This window comes from Crassostrea angulata, chromosome 3 (assembly GCF_025612915.1).
Source record: "Crassostrea angulata isolate pt1a10 chromosome 3, ASM2561291v2, whole genome shotgun sequence".
Lineage (NCBI taxonomy): Eukaryota > Metazoa > Mollusca > Bivalvia > Ostreida > Ostreidae > Magallana > Magallana angulata.
The window spans coordinates 45,842,107-45,862,652 of NC_069113.1; the positions used below are offsets into that span (position 1 = coordinate 45,842,107).

A 20,546-nucleotide genomic window follows, 5' to 3' on the forward strand; every position below is an offset into this window, starting at 1 on the left:
AACCTAGTCGTTTTTGACAAAATATTGCATATAGAGTACCCCATTTCTCTGGATAGGTAGTGTTCATCAATTCAGGGTTGACAAATGGATTATTGATACTGTTTAATATTTTCAAACGAATTATTCAGCAGTGTTCGTCTAAGTAAATTACATCGGTTAATCATGTTGCTATAATTTGTAATGTGCTGTCTTATACTCTTTAGAGGTTGACCATGCGTGGTCACTGCATGGACCATTTCGTGATCGATTGAACCTTAGCTACATTGAGAGCACAGACTGCATGAACAGACGTCAGACTTCCAAAAAGTGGGTCCATATATGGAGTAATTTGCTGTTTCTTCTATGCAACGTACACATGAAAACGACAATAATGAGCATCCTCATCTACGTCCTTTTACTCGCTTTATTAACTGAAGAGAGAAAGTATTTTCTTGTTTAAATGATATTTAGTAGACGATGTTTACATCTACAAATCAATTGAATTCAAGGAACGCCAGCCTTTCTGAATATTTGTTAAGTTCACCAAATTCTTTTATTGCAAATCTGGTAAAAATATTACATTATTATACTTTTCCGTAAACAACACTGAGCAATAAGAAACCGCGATTTTTTTCATTTATTTATTTGTTTTTCAATTATTAATTTGATATTCTATCTCTTAATATTATTTCTTTCATTTTGTTGTTATTGTTGTTGTTTACACCGTAAAACAGTCACCATTTCCGTCTTTATTCGGGGTCAAACCTCCCATCAATACAGTTGTAAATATAATCATCTCCATTTATTTTATTTTTTAAATATAAATACAAGTTTTGCTTCTTTGAATAAAAGAATTCCGTTTTGTAGTCAATCAAGATATAAATATCGTTTGAGTCTCTAGTTTTTACCATCATGCATGCCTCGACTTATGATAACGCTTAACTGTAATGACGAAAAGAAAAGTTTTATATTGCGGATATATTTACCGTAATGTAAGTGAAAATTGTATTAACATTTTGGCCTAATTATCATACGGAAATACGTACATAATTCAATAATATTTATATAAATTATGTTTGATGCACGTTCATAGGTATATATATTGGAAGAGTTGTATGAGTTTATAAAAAGCTGTGACATATTTTAATTCTATATACATGTTAAATTTAATTTGCAAAGTATAATTTTTTTACTAGTGTGATTAAAAAAAGTGAAAACTATGCCCCCCCCCCCCAGTTTATGAGTTGCTTTGAATCTCTGTCATAGTTACATTCCAAATTACGTTTTGTAATACTGATGCATTTAGTTTTTTCCCCATTTCTCAAAACCTCAACGCTTTACATTAATTTGCTTTTTTATGTATTCTAAAACACTTCCCACCTAAGTCATTGACATACCTATACTAAAAAATGGATGCAGAATGTGATTTAGATGAAAACGGCAATCGGTTTTTAAATAATATGTAATTCAACGAAATCTTTTTATTTACCGTGTCATATCACTTGCCATAAACTTCCATGATAAACGTGCATGCATACGTTATTCTATTTTCTTTCGAATAAAAACATTATCATCCTTTTAAGGTTATCGCGCCTACGCACAAAAAGTTACCATATCAATTAAATTGCCAACATATTTTAAAAAGTCTCATGATCAAAGGTTAGGTATATACGAATGCTCAAATTAACTTAAAAATTTTATTATCTACTCCATATGCAGTGTAAATAATAAACCTATATTATATGAAAAAAAAGAATAGAAAAAAAAGAAGATAAAAAAACCCAAACAAAAACAAATTCAAAACAACTCAGCAACAACGATAACAACAAAGCAAAACAAAAGATATTGCTTTCGAAAAGCTCAATTTAGCAGTCAATATTGAAAAGTGAGGGAATATGGAATATCCCTAACGTATATATCAATAGAGCAGTTGCGCGCCTTTCATAATACCGTTCACCCAAACATTTATTTTTTTTATATAAAATGGTTAAAAAACGAAGCTGAATTTTTTTAGACACCAAAATCCTACAGATATTGTATTTCATGAGGTAAAATGACTTCCTTACCGAATGACCTTGACAGCATGATACGAAACCGTGGATTAACCGTACGTGGTAGCTTTAGAACAATAATCGACCAATCATTTTACGAGCTTGTTTACTTCTCGAGAAATGTTATAGCATGTAATAGACTGTGTATTACCTATGGTTTTTAATTGATTTTAAGCTTATTGTGGAGTTTTTATTCATGAGGATACGATATTATGGAACTTAAACACGTTAAAAATTGATTGTTATGGATGAATTAAAGAAACAACGCAATCGATATGGCTTTTTCATTGGATTTTATACTCAACCGACAGCCTAAACAATACGGCGAAGGTTCAAGGCTAAGTTCTTCTAAATGTGAACAAACAACGGTGGATTTACGATAAATTCTCTTGTAAAGTGTTATACTACATGTGCTTTTAGTGATTTAAAATGTGATTTTTAAAGGTTTCCCGAAGTTTTAAACCCGATATACTTTTCCTTATGTATTTGAATGGACGGTGTATATAGATAATACAGTCGCTGTTTGTTTATGACCAGACATGGGATATTTATAGTTTTGCTACGCACCGCGACCAGGGGTCTCGTTCGGATATTTTTCTCAAGACCATTTATTGTTTCTGTCCACTTGTGTTTTTGACATAATTAATATAAAAGACATTATTTTTGCAAACAGAATAGGGTTTCAACAATACACAGTCTATTATACTAGCATTTCATAAAAAAGGAGTTCGCCAACACTCCCTCTGCACACATGACCATACAATTTTATTTGAGCATATAATGAGCTAAAAATTACTATGGTAAAACTCCAGCAATCAGCATGTGTCTTGCTGTTGGTCATTCTGTGTCAGAGTGTGGCAAAGTATGCAAATCTGGACAGGAAAACCACGAAGTACCCCAACCCAAATGGGAAAGGTAAGATATAGGCAGTCTTGCTTAGTTATTGTTGATTGAATGCAGAGGTGGACTTTATTAAACTCTCTTGATAACCTGGCTTGTATAGCCTAAAGATCACAATTATGATTATTTCACTCCCACATACACAATTTTATTAATGCTAGTACAAAGAGGAAAAAAAAGTTTTGTGCATTGGAAGTGATTCCACTCCAATCTATTGTCAATCTGAATAAGGATTGTCTTTAAATCTTGATTTTTCAATGATAATGGAATATTTTGGTTTTAGTGTTATTTTTTCCTTTGTAAATAATTTTTTTTTTGTATTGAATTGAATACATAAAGGAGAAAAAAGTATATAATGAACCATTACCTGTCCAACATTGGACCAATACAAAGGAATGTTTTTTGGGGAACATTTATGATTATGAATGAGGTTCTCACTATTTGTCTTTTGAACAATATGGAAAACTAAACTACCCTTGCATTACTTGTAAGGGATTTAGTTACTGTTAAGTATTTATATATATTTAAAAAAACAACAACAGGAAAGCCATGTTTCAATGAATACAAAGAGGGGGAGAAGAACAAAGAAAATGTAGACATGCACGTGCATCTATAGCCCATTTGTTATTAGTTAGAGGTAATGTTATTAACAGAACATACCAAATAATCACATGGTCTGTGTTTGGTTGTCTGTTGATAATACTGAAGGATTTTTTTTTATGTTTTGAACAGGGTTGAATGGATTTCACTTCCAGGCTGTTTTCATTAACATAATATAGCTACTTTCAGTTTCTCTTCCTTTGTTTATCATGGAATCTAATCATAAAAGACTTTATATCTTTGCATTGTAGATGAAAAAATTTTGAAAGTTGTCTTTTTACAAGTGAGCTGTTTTTGAGCAAATTTTTGTTAAAGGTTGCTGACATTATTATGTTTCTAGTTTATCCTCTCTTATTTTTTTTTTCCTATAGGCTTTCCTCATTCATGTTGCTTTTATATATTTTAAAAAATATTTGATTTTATTCATGTATGGACGTAATTCATTGAAAAGGGTAGAGCAAAAAACAACAGTCATTAGAATGTGTCTCAATATATGCTCTCTCCCAGAGAGCCTCGAGTGCAGTATGAGACACAATGTCCTATCACCATGATAACTGTAAAAAATCAGATTTTTTTTAAACCAGTTCATTGAAAGTCAATTATAAAGGTGGCAAAGAAGTGCATGTACTTTAGGAGTAAATTCACGTTGAATATAGGACAAGAATTCTGTGGTCAGAGTGCAACCATTTAAATAGTGTTAGCATTTCATCTCTCCCAGTGTCGTGTGTAACCTGGCTCACCTTACAAGATGACACTTGTGAAATTGAATCATACCTGCACAGGGGGAAAGGAAGATGACATCCAGTGGAGCCATGAATCATTTCCTTTGTTTTGTTTGAGGCTCTTCAAATGTTTTCAAATGCAACAGAGGGAAAAGGAGCTAGTGTTGGAAGTTGTAAATTTCATTATTTCGAAATTGATGAAGCTAGTTGTAATTTGAAGGAAAAGGTCATTGTCTTGAAATGCTGTGCTCTTAGTTGACCACACACATGATTCCTCATCACTACTCGGTACACAGTATGATGTTGTAATTGCTAAATAACTGGGGAATGGGAGTTCCAACATCTATTTTACACTTCTAATACATGTATATTTGTAATAATGAAAGCCATGTGAACACTTGGATTTTTATCACACTATGATTAAGATGTCTGAAAAAGGTGAATTTAGTAAAATACCAATTTTTGACCCCCCCCCCCCCCCCCCCCCCCCCCCCCCCCCCCCGAAGAAAAAAACAAACAAAACAGAAAACCCTAAAGAAAAAACTTCTCCTAGATTTCTACCACACAGCAAAATCAAAATCCCACCTTCTCTTTTAGAAAGATAATATCTAAATCAATATGGAATCTTCTGGAAGTCGTTAAAGGCAATATACAAATGTAATTAATTAGTCAACTCCCAGTATTGTGAGGTTACATGATGAAACAACAATTACATAACAATCTGTATTGGGAAAAATACACCATTAAAAACAAAGTCTCACCAAATTGAAGATTAACAAGAGCTGACTCTGTTGCTTGCAGTTGGTTTAATGATCAGTTTTAGGGATTGGCAGTATGAACAAAGAAAGGGGGGAAATTGTTGTTCAAAGAGCATGGAGTTTCATTTAGTGGTTCCCCTGCATATTCTATAAAACCTTCTTGTTATTTGGCCATAAAATCTGACTATTTTGATTTCCTTATAACAATTTAACCTATTTCACTAAAACCCTGATTGTCACAAATGATGAAAAAAAATAGCTCTTCAGAGTATTTTAATTGTGTGGAGTAAGTCCATACGATGATGACAATTGTTGCCTTCTGTCTCAAGTTTGATAGTCAGCTAGCCTAATTGAAAGGATAGAAATAAAAGGTTACTGTATAATAGGGCATGCTTGTAAATGCTTGCTTAGAAAAAAATTCAGATGAACAATCTGTCCAAGATTGATTTTGTTTTGAAAGGATTCTAGAAACCATTGGAAAATTGATGTACTTTTGGGCCTCTGACTTACTTTTCACAGGTTGACAGTTGAGATTCTTGTACTGACTTTCTACATGCATGTGCTGCATGTTGTCCTATGCAACTGTTGATAGAATGCCTGCCATTATCTGGTCAATAGCAATAGACAGCCCGGAAATAAAATAAGAAATATGCTTGTAGCTGTCCACTACTTGCAATGCATGATGAGAGAGATTTATCCCTTATGAAAACGTTTTTATGATTCTGTGTTTCTTTCTATTTTGCAAATATTTTGTTTCACAAGAATTTCCAGTTCACATCCACAATATATGAGTTGTATATATCCTGCGAACAGTCAAACTTGAATCTTGTCTGACTAAATCAGATGTGATAGTATTAGAAATGTCACTGAAATGTTTTGGAAGGACAAAGATTTTTTTTTAAAGCCAAGGGACAAAGTTTGTCGCCATGAAAATTGGTTCTGTGGTCAGATTAGCCAAGAGATCCATCTGACAGTATCTTTTCAGTTGCAGTTTTTTGTGTTCTTAAATTTTGTTTTTGGTAAATTAAATTTCAAGACAAAAATTTTCTTCATTTTGTAAGTCGTGCAGTTGCTTTTGAATAACTTTAAGCACAAAAATACTTTGAATTCCTGTGAAATCTATTAATGTGAATTGCCATAAATGTAAATGATAATAATTGTGATTTGTGTATCTTACATCTTCATATCATCCCAGTTTTATCAAATTGGCCACTAAACTTGCCTGTTTAAAATGGTGTTCAAGTTCTGACATTTATTTCACTCGAAACATGTTATAAGAGGTACAGGAAAGAAATATATTACCAGTATATATACAAAAGGATATAGGAAAGCAGATTATTTCCAGTAAAAAATACATTCCAAAATGTATACTGACTGAGAACTGACCAAATCAAAAATTTTACATCTAAGTGTAAATATTTTCTATTTTCTGAAGAGTTGCAGGATTTGATGATGACATAAGTAATCTAAGTTTTAAAGTATTGGGGTTTCTGAGATAATAGTTCATAAATAGCTTTTTCCTTAGTTAAGAATCCCTGGGTCACTTTTTAAAGGTGTCTTACCTGCTTCTAACCTTCTTTATTCAAAGAAGATTAAAAAGTTGGTACATTTATTTTCTTTTTGTAAGCTGACGTTATACATGTAGACTAAAAGAAATTCAGTTATTTATTTGATTAGAAGAGTATTTTTTTGACCAAAAATTTTTTAGTCTCAATATTTCCTCTTGAATTTATTAGACAAAAAAAGTCACTATCATGCAGTAATTATTTTTTCAGTAGTTATTATTAATTTCTTTGGCAATTGTGTTTTGTGTGTTTCATGGATGTTCAATCAGTTCATGATCATATAGTAAATTTGATTCAATAAGACATGGCATTTGAGATCTGTAACCTGCAGGGTTCGAGGTTTACACCTGACTAACTGGTCAATAAACTGGGCGACTTGGATAATGTAAATGGTATTTGTGCAATTCTTCACAGCTGCATGTGGCAGTTTAAGCTGTGTGTTTGAGGGATTATGATTTGTTCAACACTTCAGGTGTCAATGATATTTTTTATGAAAAGAGGATTTGGCCAGAAAATATTCAGCTCCAAATATTTCATGCACTAGACTAATTTGGAGATAAACAGGCCTGCTAATTGTAAGAAATTCTGGGAGTTCATATTGTGTGTGTTCCTTCTGTATTAATACGTGTAAATGGATACATGATATTTCGTTTGTACTGCCTGGATCATGCATCTGGTGTAAAATTGGTTTTTAATCCCACACATTGAAAACTGATTTCATCTGGTAGAATATTAGTTTTATAGATTCGATCAGAATGATCTGATGTACTCTTCAAAGAAAATATGATTGTTCAAACTCAAATTATAAGTTCATTCTCACTGTGCCATAAAGGAGTCTTTGAAAAAAAGAAAAATATTAAAACTTCTCTTTCATTTCGAAGTGTTGTGCAATCACTTAAAGTAAAGAGAAAATACTTGTAGAATATGCACAGTTTTTGTTGTTGTTTTTCGACTTGTAATTGTGTTGAAATTATGGTCATATGGTTGCCATTTTGCCAAATAACTACAGCTATTTGCTGACATGCCCCTTATTATGTATGGTTGATTGTAATTAAAAGCAGCATACTAGGGTAAATGGGTTTTATTTTATAATTAATGATGACATCATTTAAGCCGACATACATTATGTAGCACACTCCTGTTTTCATTGATGAAGATGCTCATGGTACATACTATAGTCATCAAAACTGTTTGGTACAGTATAGTTGTCAAAACTATTCGATTCCTCTCTGAAGTTTTCTGATTTTATTTGGAACTGGATGTAAAATTCAAAGTTCTTTAATAAGGTGGTATGTGACACCTTTATATTGTGCCGTATTTCAAAGTAAACAATAAAATCAAGTATAATTTTATAGTTCTTTTCTTTCCCAAAATTGTTACTGAACAACGTAGCTCAATTGGGTAGTACATTAACTACGAAGTGGTGAGTCATGAGTTCGAATCCTGCTGGGGCCTTTATAAATTTTACTTTTTCAAAATTTTTAAAAACATTTTTGGTCAAATATTGTGAAATTTGAAAATTCTAAAATGGTGAAAGTATTTCGATTATTGAGTTCTTTTATCATTTATGTCGCCAGGTCTCCCATACCACCTTAAATTAAAAAAAATTAAAAGAATTAATTAAGATCTTGTAATAAAATGAAATCCCCTAAAGTTAACAATATTGAATTGACTTCATTTTTTCAACGTCGTTCAATTTTTAATTCAACACCTTTTAATCAGTTCTCAAAAGCAGGTTTTGTATTTAACTCATTGACAGTATTCACTGGAAGATAATTTTTGCATATTGAAAATTATTTTTTTGGATACAATAAACTACAAAGTAAATTCACTAGTCCCAAGGACTTTGCTTGATGACCAAGTTTTAGTGCACTAATCTTGTCTTCACCTAGGGAAATAGTTGCTGCATTTGGGAACAATAAACTTGTTATTGTCCCTGTCGCCAGTAAATAAGTGCATAAAATTACTTATTACATGTATGTATTTTTATGTAGAGCACTAATATTGATCTGGCTAAAAACTAGAAAGAAGAAATTGAATCAAGGCCTTTAAAAAAAAAAAGAAGGAAAAACCCATATTCCTGTCTTCTGTTGTTTAGTGCATTAATCTGCATTCAATTGGTAGACTCCAATTTTGTTTGTTTGAAGTGATGTATTGATTTTCAATACATTTCAAGGTCTTAAAAATGCAAATAACAAACTTTACAATTCAGAGGGTAAAAAATCTTTCTATTCTTAAAGAAAAGTTTTCAATTTTTTTGTATTGAAAGATCCACTATAGGTAAATAAGTTCGTTTCTGTAAATATTTTTTTTGGTTCATGCATTCTGGATCATTTTTAGGATATGCAAATAGTTCGCTAAAGGAATTGTTGAAGATGAACAGTTTCTTGGTGAATGTATAATGCACAATTTTTAGAGGGAGTGGTTTCTGAGCTTTTGAATGATACATTGAATTTAATTTTTGGATGGTATGTTTTTTCTCATAGACTTCTAAGAACTTTGAATAGTTGTGCTGTTTCTTGGCATTTGAATCTTAATAGTTAAAATTCACACAAGTAGTAAGATGGCTTGCATGGTCTTCTTAAAAAATTTCATGTATAAATGAAAGTTGTTTTCATGCGTCGAGCGTTTTTGTTTCAGAATTTCTAATCGATGAGATATTGTTTGCGGAAAGATGCAGTTTCCAGACGTTGAGGGAAAAAAATAAATCGGTTGAGTCAAAAAGTGTGTCGGCGTGCAATGAGAAAAAAAAGCAGCTTGTGCCTCCCAATGCAAAACAAGCTTGAATTGATTTTTCTGTTGTGCTTAGCTACTCGACTGAATTTATTTCTGTTAGGTGACCTTAACCCAAGCCATTTCACAAAGGATCTGGCATTTAAATTTAGATAATACGAAGATAATATTTCATCAGGACATAGTGCTTGTTTACAAATCACAGACTTACAGATCGCAAAATGGCGGGGTTTAATTCATAAGGGTGCGACATTCCATTCTTTTTCTTCACTATATATTCCTTAAGAGGGGAAAACATACCAAACACATTATTTATTCCACTGATGTGACCAATTGAAAATTAAATTACTGTTTTTCTTTCAAAATGTTTTTAACTTAATTGTAAATTTTTACAAAACTATATTTCTGGAGAAATATTAAAGCCAGTGCTTTTTATGATCATACGTGTACTTCAGAGTAGGCAAATTGATGTACCCTTAAAGGGCATATAAGCTTGGTATGTGCAGATAGGAGGTATAGGGAGTGGAACCACTAACCACAAGTATTTCAGTTTATCTGTCCAAGGAGTGGCCACCAAAGGTTGTAATGGCCTTCAGTGGTTGGTTCAAATGCAGGTTGTGGTCCAAAGTAAAACCAAATCAAAGAAGGGAAAGGCATAATCTTTAAGTTTTGTACAATGAGGAATTCAGACTACAAAAAACACTGAGTCCCTTCCCTGACGAAAAACATGCAGTGAAACAAAAAATTTTTTTTTGGTTTTGTTTTAACATTCTTTATTAGCAATCAAAGTACCCAACCAAATTAAAGTACATGTAGGTATCTGGGTATGTTAATAAATTGATTTACCAGTATATTTACTTGTACACCTCTTAAAAAATTAATCAACTTTGTGGTCATAGTAAGTACGTTGTATGTGCATTGATTAGAAAAAAAATCAATATATGAAATGATACTTATTTCCCCAGATTTCTTTTGATTAACGGTACTCTGAATTTTTTATTGATTCAGAAATATGAAATACATGTATATGAATTAATACTCTGAATTAGTACTATCTGTGGCTTTAATCAGAGGCATTAGAATTTTTTTTTTTTTTTGGTTGTTTTTTTCATTTATCAAATTTGTGTTCATCCAGTCTGAACCTTGACTTGAATAAATGCTATATGACTTGTGAATACTGATTTAATTTCTCTTCTTATATCAACAAAATCTGTTCATAATACAGCAATGTTTTCTTCTCTTTGGAATTGGGTCTCAGTTGTTAAGACTCTATATATTTTTACAATACAGGCTTGTGTTTTTCTTTGGTAAAATCCTTGAGGAGCAGGAGAATTTGTAGTGGATATCAAATATTCATGTCAATTAATTAATGTTGAAATTAAATACTAATCCACTTAGTTATTGCAAAATAACAATGGTGGTATCAAGTCAGAGGTTCCAAGAGAAACTATTTATCTTTTGTGTATTTAGATATGGGATCTTGATGAATCTTATTAATCATGCATTTGTGCTTTATTCAATTGCAAGTTTTTAAGAGTTTTATATGGATGTAGTTGATGGAATTTCCAAATTGTTTACCGTACAACATTTCTGATCATTTTCTTTCTTTTGAAAATGCTACAGCTTCAAAGGACGGTTGTGATATTATTTATCATGCCTAATGCAATACCAAAAAATGTCGAAAGTATCCAATTACAAACGGACCCTCTTTCATAACAAACAAGAAGTAATCGGGCATGAGGAATATTCCATGCAGATTTCAATAGGGGGGGGGATCAATAAGAATGACTTTGTGTTTTGGGGGAACTAAGAAAAATAACATTTTCAAGGTCAGAATATAGTGTATCCGTATATCGAATATCGTTCAATAAGAATTTTTTTAACGGAGATTTTTAACAATGCTGTAAGATTGCTTTGTTTGGTATGTTTTTGAAAAAGAGAGATTTTTTATGCTTGTATTTAAATGGAGTGTTACACGGCATTTAAAAATCAGAGGATGGATTTTGAAATAGAATTAATATTTCTGATCAACTGTTGCCGTTAGCGGTTTTGAATTAGCTGTGAAACTAACAGTTTTGCAAATCATTTGTGTTGAAGTACAAGCAACTTGATTTAATATCCACAATTATATATTCCAGATAAAATTTTTACTTGGAGTTCCTCTGTTTTGTTCACAGAAAACATTTTACAATGAATGGAAATATATAAATAAAAATTGAACTGTTATTTTTCTTAAGCAGTCCAAATATAAGATAGGAAAAATATTAATTTAACAAAAATAGTTAGTAAAAAGAAATTGAAATACATCATGTAGTACGTTGCTCTATTGTGATGATGTTGTAGTCGTATAACTGTTAATTGGATTTTCACCAGATAATGGGAAAACAACAAAATCAGCACGCACTAAACGGTATCCATTATATACGCCTACGCATCCCCAATGCATAACATCCATTGGTCCAATGTACTATTTTGTCATGGCAAACTGCATTTTCAGAATTAATTGATAACTTTTCTCTCTCAATCAATAGAGTCTTTCTTGCCTCTAGACAAAAGCAAAAGTGAAAATTCTGGCACAGATCTAGATTCTCTTTTAATGGACATCTTTTTCCCCCCTTTAATATGGTTGTGTAAAATAATCAATGCTTTAATTGTCTGGGTCTTTGAAGTCACAGTTTATGTGGTATTTTGCTGCCCACCTGCTTGTATACATTGTAAATTGTGGTATTATTAAAGTCATACTTTAGATTAGAACTTTCATTATGAGCATGAAATATGCAAATCATGAACAGGTGTTAGAGTAATATGAAGAAAGAATAACTACAAAACTTGTAGAGGTTGTGGTTCATATGTGCCATATTTAATTTGTTGTTTTAAAATTCTGGGTGCTTGGTAATTTGGATAAACTTGATTTGTTTTTTAGAGGGAATGTTTCAAAATATCTCTACATAGGGTGCACTGTTAATTACTGTAAAGGACTAGATATCAATTGCCACCAGTACTATTTACTTGTATTTATAAGGTTCTGTTTTACTAAAATGATTGAGATATATTAGTCACCATGCAGGGAGTAAGAGAACCCCAGAATTGAGATACATTAAATTTTATTACATTATCAAATCGGTTCTTTCTCTGTCTTTTTCTCTTTTTGAACTTAAGGTAAACTTTGAGTGTGTAGTGTTTGTGCTGGTAAAGGGCTTAATTAATTTGTTAATTGGACAATTGCATGTCTGCTTAAAAGTTCATGGTGAATCAGTTTTTTACTAGATAATACTCACACAACCTTGACCTATTAACAACTTCTCTTTTTTTGTTTGTTATTTTGTTGGATTTATATTCTCATCAAGAGCAGAATTTGCAGGTGGTTAATTGTAAGTGTAATGTAATTACATGGCCCAGAAATCTGTTTAGGTGGGTTTGGAACTGGTAGAATATTTTGATGTGAAGCATCAGTACATACAGATGTGCTCAATGTCACTGCATCAAAGCCCGAGGAATCAGTGAAAACCGAGAGATTAAATCAAACACTCTCGTGCTCAGATTATAAATGACCTGCTTCAGTCTGCACTGGGGTCTCCAAAATTGCACAAAATAATTTTCTCTGATAAAGCAACGATGGACGGGTCTGTCCGTTGGGAGCAATTTGACCTTTATGCACTGTACGATGCATAGTTGTCATTTTGACTTAATGGTGCACTATTGAACCATAAGGATTAACAACTTCAGAGGGAAAAAGATACATCTGAAGGAAAAATAAAGTTAGATAAATGCGATAAAGTTCTAAACACCAAAAAGACAGTATCTGGATGAAATTAATGCACAGACAAACACCAGGGTTTTATCAAATGCAGAGATTATCTAATAACGGTACAATGCTGTGTCATTAATGCATTCAGCACATCAGTATTAATTGCACTGGTGGTAGGCGCCTCATCATGCGACAAGTTTTGCATACCCCTGATATTAAATGCTAGCCTAACTGTGCACATTGTGTAAAAATTCCAGGCATGGTTTTCAAAGTACGTTGTTAATGTTTTGTGAATGGGGAGAGAAAAAAAAGTGGTCGGTTTCATGCACTCGTGATTTATGATCATGTGATCATCTGAGGAACTTGAATGAGACGAGTACCTGTAGCCGCCTATTTGTTGTCGCAATGTTTGCCAATAGAAATCAAAGCAATCAATATTCAAGTGTTTTTCGGTGCAGGGTGTATTTTATATTTTTCAAGGTGACATTGTAGCCTGGCTTTTGTCGGCCTGTCCTTGGATATTTACAATTTTTGACTTGCATGATAATTCTCAACACTTAAAGTAGTAAATTTATTCTGATGTTTTTAAAACCATAAAGATCATCTTAGTTTTGGGTTGTGGCATTATGTTCTTCATTTACATTTGTCTGTTGTGTTCTAGATTCTGATTCAGATTTTCAGTTGATGGTTTACATTTTTTCTTTCCATTAATAGCATTAATTGAGAAAAAAATAAGCTAACTTTTAATAGCTATTTGATTGAGGATTTTTGACTAAGAAACATGTAGATATACATGTGTATTTCATACTATTTTTGATTGAGGAAAGGTGAAACAAAATATATTATTGTAGATTTGTGTGAACTATAATAATTTCAGCTTAGGCGATCATAAACAGGTTTATGGAAATTTTAATGGCAAGTAATTTGCCAGCATTGTTTTCATGAATTAGTCCTTGCCTTCAAAGCTATTTCCTCTTGAATATAAAATAGGTAAATTAATTGATAAATTGTGAATAGTGAGGTGTTTATGAATTGACACATTATTCAAATGATAATAAGGGTTTGCCTGCTAAATGTTGAAGAAAGCCGCAGATAAAAAAAAAAAATATCGCACAGATATATGCATTGTGTCATATGTATTGGTTTCCTATCATGACTAAGGGAATATTGGGTTTGTTCACGTTGGTATTTGTTTTTGAAAGATCATTCATTCTTTCAAGGTCAAGAAAATTGTTTGAAGAAATTTGACCTTGACCTATAGAAATACCTTATTTGTTTGGAATGAACACATCATGCACTCTGTGCATGAATTCAAAGAGAGGGATCAAGTACAGAGCCATAAAGATAAAGAAAACAGAATTTAACTCTGTCAAGCATTTTACTGATAGTCTTCCAGATAATCACTGATATCTTTCCCTTCCTTGAAAAAAAATTAAAGAAAAACTGGTATTCACCAGTTTTCTAGAACAAATTGTATTTTTCCTGTCTAAGAGTGTGTGAACTTCATTCATATTTCTTATCAAGTTTTATATTATAGTAAAGGCTGTGAATGCACATATAGAAAAGGTTAAATTTCAGACTAAACAGTTTCAAATAAGTACATATTTAATTCTTGTCTACTGAATTTGATTCTGCCATTGCTTAGGTTGTTACTCAATTATAGCATTATAAATTCCACGTCTGCAAAACAATATCGTATCAACTTGCAATGTAAATAAAACATGCGTGTTAGAACGTCGTAACATATAATTTATTTAGTTATCATAAGATAAATTGAAGAATATTTTTTGATTCAAAGTCATAATGATGGACATGCATCTTTTTGTAATTGAGTGTGAGAGTCGGGCATATTGCCCTCGAGTTTCTGACAAAATTATGATAACCATACGGCTTTGAGTTGATCAACATTGCGCTACATGTATTCATTTCTATTTTCAGGTATGATCTGCGAAGATGTTGATATCCGTAATGATGTGAATGCATTTGCTGAACTAGAAAATTGTACAGTAATAGAGGGAAACCTGAAAATTCTCCTAATTGAAGGGGCATCTCATCAACAGTATGAAAATCTCTACTTTCCGGATTTGGTTGAAATCACCGATTTCTTCCTTCTTTATCGAGTGTATGGATTAAAAAGTCTCAGGCACATTTTCCCCAACTTATCTATCATCCGTGGTCACAAACTGTTCTTCAACTTCGCCTTGGTGGTGTTCGAATTGATGGACTTAGAAGAGTTGGGTTTGATTGGTCTGACAACCATCGAACGTGGTGCTGTCCGGTTTGAAAAGAATCCGCAGTTATGTTACATTGACACCATCGATTGGACCAAAATTGCAGTAGGGGTGCAAGGAATGAGCGAGCACTATTTCAAGCAGAACAGGATTGCCAAAGAGTGCGTGGATGTGTGTCCAAGTGACTGTGCCAGTACTCCGGTCATCGCACCAACAGGGGAGGTCAGCAAGGAAGTCAAAAAACGATGCTGGACTAAATCCTACTGCCAAAAAATTCTCAGTGAGTACCTTCATTCAGATGTTTTATTTTATGGTTGCCTGTTTTTAAAATGTTCTCAAATTTAAAGATATAAGAGTTATTTTGATAAATCAAACTGGGATGTATTTAATGACAAAGAAATTAATAATCCTTTTGATTTATTCAGAGTTTCAATGCTTAAACTGTGAGAAATCACCAGAAAATATTTCCAGAAAATTGTTATTTAAATGATATCATAATTTTGTAAAATTTAAATTGCAGTATGTCTGATCAAGTGCTAAGAACAAGTTGTCTTCTTTGCAAAGCAAAATGTGTGAAAATGATGTATTTATATATATATTTATACATCATGGGTGCTGTGTTATGTAACAAATGACATCATGTTTAAAAAATCTGCTCATAGGGTCAGGTTAGGGATAAAGAGTTGGAGTATAGTTTTGTTTTGGTGAGGGGGAAGTTTACTGTAGCGAAAGACCTGATGTTCTAATCAGCTTCTTGTAGCAGATTTCCCAGAGATTGAATCAGAAAAGACTGGAATTTAACTGTGTCTGCAGCTGTTTTCTCCTTAATCAAATTCCATCCCCGCACTACCAGAAAAAAATTGTTCAAACAAGTTTTTCATATGACTTGAATCCAATTTATAATTGCAAACAATAAAAAATAAATTATATGCATTTTGAATTATTGATAATAAGGAGGAACATTATTTAACATGAAAACTTGATATGTATGGAAAACTGTAGTCTAGAGTACTGCCCACAGACTGGGGCAGTATTAAATTTAGGTCCAGAGTTTTACCAAATTATATTCTCGTCTATGAAAATTGTCTTCAGAGCTATGATAAGTACATGAAAACATTTGAGAGGTTGGAAGGGGAGGGGGCCCTTATCTACTACAGTTGAATGGACATTCCTTTTGGGGAGTCCAAGGGACTTAATGTGAAATTTCTGTTCAACTCAATCTTTTTTACTTTTAATTTTCCACTATCTCTGTAGAAGGCATGTCGGCGAATTTTGCGTTTTTGATTATTTCTGCTAGCATTAAAGTTATTTGACTATTTAACACCCTTCTTTAGAACACTGTTATTCAGAAGTCATTCCAAGCTCTTTTTACAGTCATGTTCATGTAACCCGATTATTTCGTTCACACGTTCTTCTTGCGCAACTATTCACAGGATTAAGAGGTTAAATCTTCATTCATGCTTTTCCTTGGCAATGACAGATATATTTACATGTACGTAAAATCTAGAGGAATGCGTCTTTTTGGTTGCTCCCTGGTTGTGTATTCATGTAAGAAGTGTAATTTATCAAATTACCATACTGGCCGCCAAATGGTATATTCATTGTTTTTAAGTACTATGACATAGAGAAGAGAAAAATGGATTTAATTTTGAGCCTGAAGTTGATCAGATTATAAGACTGTTTTGTAATAGAGGCAGCTGGATATTGATTTTTAGTTTTGCCAAAACAGTGTTTTTAGCAGGGGTGCAGCTGTTACAATTGACCATTAAAGACGAGGTATAATTAGAACATTGATATAGTTATAAATCAGGGAGAGGATCAAAGAATTTTTAGGCTCTTAGGAGAAGGGAGGAAGGGAAGATGATTGGATGATGCCAGTTTTCGAGATTCAACCTGACTAGAAGGGTACAAAATGTTGGAAATCTCCATTGTCTTACAGTCTTCTGTTCAAATAAATATGTTTTATTTCAGTTTTTAGCTCACCTGAGCTGAAAGCTCAAGTGAGCTATTCTGATCACATTTTGTCTGTCGTCTGTCTGTCCGTCTGTCCGTCTGTCCGTCTGTCCGTCCGTCCGTCCGTAAACTTTTCACATTTTCAACATCTTCTCAAGAACTACTTGGCCAATTTCAACCAAACTTGGCACAAATTATCCTTAGGCAAAGGGGATTCAAAGTTGTGAAAATTAAGGGCCATACCCGTTTTCAAGGGGAGATAATTAGAAATTAATGAAAAATTTCGAGAAATTTTCAAAAATCTTCTTCTCAAGAACCAGAAAGCCAGGAAAGCTGAAACTTGTGTGGAAGCATCCTCAGGTAGTGTAGATTCAAAGTTGTGAAATTCATGACCCCCGGGGGTAGGGTGGGGCCACAATGGGGGGTCGAAGTTTTACATAGGTATATATAGAGTAAATCTTTAAGAATCTTCTTCTCTGAAACTAAACAGCCAGGAAAGCTGAAACTTGTGTGGAAGCATCCTCAGGTAGTGTAGATTCAAAGTTGTGAAATTCATGACCCCCAGGGGTAGGGTGGGGCCACAATGGGGGGTCGAAGTTTTATGTAGGAATATATAGAGTAAATCTTTAAAAATCTTCTTCTCAGAAACTAAACAGCCAGGAAAGCTGAAACTTGTGTGGAAGCATCCTAAGGTAGTGTAGATTCAAAGTTGTGAAATTCATGACCCCCAGGGTAGGGTGGGGCCACAATGGGGGGGGGGGGGTCGAAGTTTTACATAGGAATATATAGAGTAAATCTTTAAAAATCATCTGCTCAGAAACTAAACAGCCAGGAAAGCTGAAACTTGTGTGGAAGCATCCTAAGGTAGTGTAGATTCAAAGTTGTGAAAATCATGATACCAGGGGGTAGGGTGAGGCCACATTGGGGGGGGGGTGTTAAAATTTTACATATAAATATATATAGAGTAAATCTTTGAAAATCTTCTTCTCAGAAACTAATAGGCCAGGAAAGGTGAAACTGTTGTTGAAGCATCCTCAGGTAGTGTAGATTCAAAGTTGTGAAAATCATGATCCCTGGGGGTAGGGTGGGGCACAATGGGGGGGTCGAAGTTTTACATAGGAATATATAGAGTAAATCTTTAAAAATCTTCTTCTCAGAAACTAATCAGCCAGAAAAGTTGAAACTTGTGTGGAAGTATCCTCAGGTAGTGTAGATTTAAAGTTGTGAAAATCATGATCCCTGGGGGTAGTGTGAGGCCACATGGGGGGGGGGTGTTAAAGTTTTACATAGGAATATATAAAGTAAATCTTTAAAAATCTTCTTCTCAGAAACTAATCAGCAAGATGATTCTTTATCATTGTTAAAACTTTGGCTCCAGGACAATTCTTCGGCCTCACAAGAAGGTTCAGAGTTTGATGTAGCTAAATATCCCATATATAAACAATTGTAAAGGATCTTTTTGAGAACTGCAATACTCAACATGTGATATGACTATAGAATTGAAGCAGGCAGCTATTTTTTCATTAGAATCTTTTTGTATTACTGTATTGAGTTATTGCCCTTGATTTATTGATTCTTGATTATTTTAATTAATGCATCCACTGTTAACCAATTATTGTGATGATTATTTTTATACAATAATAAATATTCAATGTATATAAGTTGTTCTGCATAAGAAGTTTTGGGTAAGGCCAGATTATTTTGTTTATTTTTGATTTCCAATTTTTAGATACTATGAATTATTTTAGGTTGGCATATATATAGGGACAGTGTCTATTGCACTTCGATGAGCGACTGTTTGGGGTTAAACTTGAACAGGTATGGATAGATTGATGGTGTGAACATCCTTGCTCTATCTAATCTAAGTGTTTTCTTACCTTCGATACAAAGTTTGGGTCATTCCTGCACTGTATCGCATTAATACAAGTGTGCTGTCATATCTGCTTGTATTGATGGTGGTAGCGGCGGAGCACTAATGTATGGTCATCCATGCTGGTGTTCAGGCCTTTCTAGCGCAAGTGTGCGGCACTCCCTGCTTGCGTTAGGTTGAGCTGTTGGTGCAAGTGTGCGATCATCCCTGCTTGCATAAACGTTGGTACCTGTTGAGTTGCGTAGGTGTGCGGTCATCCCTGCCTGCGTAACTTTGAGTCCCTATATATGTGCAGGAGCGGTGATTAAAGTCTGCTCTTGTAAATATTGGCAGCAATCAGGGCTATCCGAGTTCCAAGGGGGAAAATGGATTTTATTTATACAGGATCTACATGTATTATTGTACATTGTCCAGATTGTTTGTTTTATGACTCCATGTAGCTGACTTTATCATACCTATTGTTCCTCAGGTGAGCGATGTGGCCCATGGGCCTCTTGTTACATAAGGCTTTTTATGGTGGTTGTGTCATAATCTGAGTTCTTTGGTATGTAGGTAAGTTTTTCAAGGTTTAATTCATACGAACTTTGGATTCAATTTCATTCTGGGGATTTACTTTGCCTGCAATCAAGACGCAAAATCCAGGCAAATTCTCGGTATTATGAATTGTGAAGACTTTAGTTATTAAATTTTTTAAATTTGCATCTTTCGATTTAATTATCTGCCACTTAAAATTGGGGTGAAAAATAGCTTGAAAATTATCAGAGAATTCTTATTAAACACATTAAAGGAGAAAAATATCGGTAGAGTTTGAAAAAGAGAACAACTTGCTTTACAAAAAGTATGTATTTTCCCTTAAAGTGAGACCTTTTCACCACAAGCTGTGACAATATTTTGTTGTTGTAAATACATAGTGGCACTTGATTAAAGATTGATCTTTTAATTCAAGTGGCCTTGTATGTTGCTTACAGTCTTACAAGAGATTTGTTGGAGTAAATTTTAGTTATGACCAAACCTAATCCGCCAGTACAGATGTAGACCAGCTGGCACCCATCCATATGGCCCAGCCATTTTTCACACCTTGCCCATGGTTCTTTGGAAGGTCAAGAGGGCGTCTTACTATAAAGTTAATAAAAATTGAAATTCAAGATAATAATTGAAAGATGGAACTATTGAATAGGTTACATATTTGGCTGACATCATTCTTTTCCTTGTCAAAGCGTCTTCATACAATTGTCTGATTTCTAAAATTATGATAATGATAATAGGTCTTTTTTAAAAAATGATCCTTTTATTGGTTTCAGAAAAAGGGTTTTTTTTTATTATTGTGATATTTTTGAAGCGTGCTTCATGATTTTTTAAATCTTGCACTAGACTTAATTTACAGACACAAATTTACATAGATTATTTATAAAGCAAATTTTAGAAAATATAAAGCT

The 20,546-nt window shown here is 33.2% G+C and overlaps 1 protein-coding gene across 4 annotated transcripts in view; it reads left to right on the forward strand.

Annotated features, from left to right (window-relative positions):
• Positions 1-2,127: 2,127 nt before the first annotated feature.
• Positions 2,128-20,546, forward strand: part of LOC128177663 (insulin-like peptide receptor) — a 49,650-nt gene continuing 31,231 nt past the window's right edge. For 2 of the 4 annotated variants that reach the window (XM_052844461.1, XM_052844462.1), the window contains exons 1-2: positions 2,128-2,945; positions 14,995-15,567. In XM_052844461.1, coding sequence (XP_052700421.1) covers positions 2,828-2,945; positions 14,995-15,567 — 691 coding nt within the window. In that variant the 5' untranslated portion in view covers positions 2,128-2,827. The remainder of the gene's footprint in view (positions 2,946-14,994; positions 15,568-20,546) is intronic. The other 2 variants (XM_052844463.1, XM_052844465.1) reach the window with 1 other exon arrangement.